General features: G+C 48.8%; 1 protein-coding gene across 1 annotated transcript; it reads right to left on the bottom strand.

Annotated features, from left to right (window-relative positions):
- Positions 1-1,242: 1,242 nt before the first annotated feature.
- On the bottom strand, positions 1,243-3,143 carry LOC135644358 (benzyl alcohol O-benzoyltransferase-like). The gene is made up of 2 exons (XM_065161862.1): positions 2,592-3,143; positions 1,243-2,408 (listed from the first exon to the last, which is right to left on the bottom strand). Exons 1-2 carry the CDS (start codon positions 3,027-3,029, stop codon positions 1,473-1,475), a joined length of 1,374 nt encoding a protein of 457 aa, XP_065017934.1. The 5' UTR covers positions 3,030-3,143; the 3' UTR covers positions 1,243-1,472.
- Positions 3,144-4,201: the final 1,058 nt, after the last annotated feature.

The following is a 4,201-nucleotide window of genomic DNA, read 5'->3' as shown; positions in this document are numbered from 1 at the left end:
ACTAAGTGGGAGAAGGCCGTGTTTTCTCCCTGAACTCTCGTAGACAATTTTCTGGATAGAGTAAAATTTGGGTAACCAACAAAATATCTTCTAAACTTAGGTTACGAAAGCATAGGTTCTAGTTGGCTGGTAGTTTGTATATGGGAAGGAAACATTTGACAGAGTTGTACGATTACAGTATTTATGAAGGGAGTCCATGGAAATAAGATCAGAAATATGGGAGATCTGAGTGGAAATAATGCATGAACTTACTAAACGCGTGTGGAATAACAAATGGATCTCATCTATCGTGTGGGTAATGGCCACCAATTGTGTTTGCCACAACGATCTTGGCGATGCTAGTCAGCTAATCGGTGATGTTTGATAGGCTTGGTGTAGTTGGCAAGGTGATATGACTTTTCATGCTAATAGGCTCAATTTGGCATCTCGTACTAATAAGAGTATTTATTGTGGAGTAGGTTTCCATGGCATACTTTTAGGTGATAGGGTCAACTTTCTTTTTTCTTAGTTTTATGTTACCGTAGGATTGTATTTATTGAAGGTCAACCTTAAGCCCTCGCATGTTTATATGGTGATGGACTAACTTACTAGTTATGCTATTTGTTGATAATATTAGTAAGAGTTGCAAGTGATATTGAGGTAAAGGAGCATTTCGCACTGTTCATAAAAGAATTATTGGATATGCCCTATCTATTTGATGTGGATTTGTTTGTGTGTGTGTGAAGGAAACCACGGTGACTCGCGATGGCCTTTAAGTCGCTTGGTGTAGGTAGGGAATATGTCGATCCACCCTGGCCGAAGGTACCACTTGTATCGATCGAAGTCGATCGAGCGGGAAACCACATGCTTTCGTTTTTTATTTATTTTTCTTTTCCTTCCTTTATTGATCGTACCCATCCCATCCTTGTCCTTTTCTGGATTCCCCGTTTGTGTTGCTTGTTTGTTTCCAAGGATTTTGATTTGGTTCGTAAAAGAAAAAAAAGAGTGTTCGTTTCGTTTGGATTCGAGAAAGATGGCCACTTTACCCCTGGCAGAGATGAATGGAACGGATGATCTAAACTCGAGTAACACGCTCGACGACGAAGAAGAAGAAGAAGATGGTGATGATGATGGCTATATCCTGGAATTGGATCCACGGCGCACCTCGGATGATGACTACTGAATGACAATCACACGGTTTTGTATTATATGCAATGGCAGCAACGAGGTATATATGGCCACACAAATAAACACTAGTCCAAGTGAAACGTAGACTCGGCAACTTTTTTTTACTCTCTAAACGGCTAGCTACACAATCTGATAATGACATTGTCGTGGACCAAGCACTGGAAGACCATGACCGGGTGGGGGTATGCAACCAGAAGCGGCAGGGATAGAGTGTAGGGATTGGGTAAATAAATCATCGACTCGACAGATGACCGACACATGACTCCGAAGCCCAACCGAGATTTATCGACTTCACGGAAGACGTTTCAGACTCTGCTCATGATGAGGGTCAAGCTGTGGTGCTGCTCTGCTGCCACCGGCTCCTCGATCAGGCTCTCCATTTCCATTGTGAACTTCTCCATGGCCGGGCCGGGCAAGCAAACAGGAACCACGATCCCGTCCTCCCCCTTGCCGTTCCTGAAAGGAATGTAGAAGCTTGCCACTCCAGGGATGGCCCCTACGCCACCCTTCGCCGGACCACCATAGGCCGCCTTCCCCCACCCGAAGTCCACGTCCCCAAACCCAGCTTTCGTCACGTCGGACACGAGGTAAGACCGGACCACCGTGAAATGCGGACGCCCCCTCAGCACCATCAGATCTGCCACCGACCGTACGTACTCGTCCGTCACGTCCGATTTGGCCTTCCTTACCAAATCAAGTGCGTAGCCCAATGGGTTCGCGCACAATTTGCCGGCTTTCGAGACTGCCACCGGGAACACGAACGCGTTCCCGTAGTAGCCGACCGGCAGTCCCAGGTCGCTCTTACCGCGCGCGTTCACGATGCATATCATGCGGACCTCCTCGTCAGCGTCGGGGGAGATGGCGATGGTGCGGCACTTCCAGAGGCATGCGGTCAGGATTTCGAAGGTGGAGCTGTTGCGGAGGTGAGGGGGCACGCGCCTCCTGAGCGCCGCAACCTCCCTTTTGCCGAAGAAGAAGGAGCGATGAACCATGTCGTCGAGCGGGACGATGGTGCCCCTGGTGTCGGGCACGTCGTCGTACTCCCGGTGCTTACAGGTGGCACGTGGAGGGCTGCGCGCCTCTAGGATCTCGCGCGACCACAGAGGGGGCACGGAAGGGGCAGCCGCCCCGCGTGCGAGTTCGGCGACGGCGTTCATGAACTGGACCAGCCCGGGTGCGTCGGACATCGTATGATTGAGGCGGATGGCGAAGATGAAGCCACCGCATAGCAGTCGGGTCACCTGGATCAGAGTTCGCCGCGATCATGGACATCAGTAAGTGTGCATATGTATTTGGTGTGCTTCTTACTTACTTGCCGTAATATTTTCGATTATTATATAAATAAGACAAAAGGCCATGTCATCTCTCGCTCTCTCTAAAAATGGAAACTGACATGTTCCAAAACTATCCAAGCAAATCATTACCTGAATCAGCAGCAAGGGGCAGTCGAGAACGCCATCGGATCCTGGGACGTTGTAGACGAGCTCCTCCAAACAGGGGAAGGGTGGCTGCAGCTCATCGCCAAATTGCTCGAGACGGACATCTGCGTCGGCCTCGATGAACAAGATCCCCTCGCCGGTGCACTCCACCACCAGCTTTCTTCCGGCAGCTTCCCTGAGCCGACCCGCGAAGGGGTAGTAGAATACGAGGGCCCTCGCCAGGGCCTCGCGGATGACCTTAGCCTGGTCTCGTCCTCCCATCGAGGGGTCGTTCCGGTAGAATTGGATCACGGGGATGTGGAAGCGCAGCCCGTCTTGGTCGTCGATGTCGGAGAGGCGCTTGAACTCGTGGGGCGTGGACCCAGCGGGGGCCACCAGCACAGGCTTCTGCCTGCGGACGGTGAAGGTGAGGGACGGTGCCATGACGCAGAGGAAATGGAAGAATCGAAGGAGGACGGGACGTGCAGGCGCTTCTCTGTCACCGAACAAGTGTGTGTGTGTGGTGTGCGCCTGCCACAGAGCTGAAGGTATTATTATGATGCCTTCCAAGGGAAGCGGGAGCGGTATTTATGGACGGGATGCGGGAGGGAGACTTAGGTGGTTGAGTCAATCATTGTAAATGCGTGGGCCACAGCTGGTGGTAGCGTATTCATACCGGCCGGTGGTTGTGAATTTAAACATCCCTGTGAGAGTGTCTATTTGTCGGAAAGTTCCCGTGAGCTAGTTAGAAGGTGTGTCAGATTTCTCGGCTCCTAAGTTCAAAATGCATTCCGGTCAATATCCTTCTCGACTTACTGGCTTTGTTCTTCGTCCGAGCATTGTTGTTGCGATGCACATCGCTTGACTTGGAAGGAGAAACCCTCTCCTGTAATTCCCGACTTCTGATTGATTTATGTAAGAACCAAAAACTGTATGCTCGCGATAAGAAAGATGATAGTTTCTGGGTGATGACCAACAATATATATATATATATATATATATATATATATATGATGTCATGATCGATGGTACACGGATCTTTACATTACGTATCGTATATATGTATGACGAAATTTTGTTAATGTGACACCCAACAACTCCTTTTATTAAGGGAGAAAAAGCGCTGCACCTGCACATTAACTTCATCTTCTTCGGGTCACAGTCGTTTTTGTCTGCAGAACTGGGGATTTCCCGGGAAACTTGTTAGCCGACGGAGAACGCGGTTGACTTGGAACCCAGCGCGACCAAGCGTTGATGAATGGAAAGATCAAGGTCAGCTGGTTACAATCGTTTAGGAGCATGGAGAGGCATCGACGAAATTACGAGACTCTAAAATAAGACTTGTGAGTCTACAGGTGACCGCCATAATATTGGTAAGTTCAATAAGAAACTGTTATCTCTTGATACCGGTGATGTTACATCTCGATAAAGAATGACCAGCTTGATTTGGCACAAGCGTGACTTATGCGTAGTGAAATTGAGGTGCGGGTGCGCATTCTCAATATTCATGATAACCAACCACATTTAATCAGTCTTCGTTAAAAGATTCGGTCGTTGATAATATGATTGATAAAGGAACACCACAAGTTAGTTGTGTGATATGCGAATCTAAGAAA

This window comes from Musa acuminata, chromosome BXJ3-8 (assembly GCF_036884655.1).
Source record: "Musa acuminata AAA Group cultivar baxijiao chromosome BXJ3-8, Cavendish_Baxijiao_AAA, whole genome shotgun sequence".
Lineage (NCBI taxonomy): Eukaryota > Viridiplantae > Streptophyta > Magnoliopsida > Zingiberales > Musaceae > Musa > Musa acuminata.
Note: the sequence above shows the minus strand (reverse complement) of the source record. Positions and strands in the feature narration are given on the sequence as shown.

Excerpts from the sequence above, each read along its gene's own strand:
- LOC135644358 (XM_065161862.1), bottom strand. The coding sequence starts at position 3,029 with ATGGCACCGTCCCTCACCTTCACCGTCCGCAGGCAGAAGCCTGTGCTG. Across the intron at positions 2,409-2,591 it reads GCCCCTTGCTGCTGATTCAG|GTGACCCGACTGCTATGCGG; the intron begins GTAATGATTTGC and ends ACTCTGATCCAG.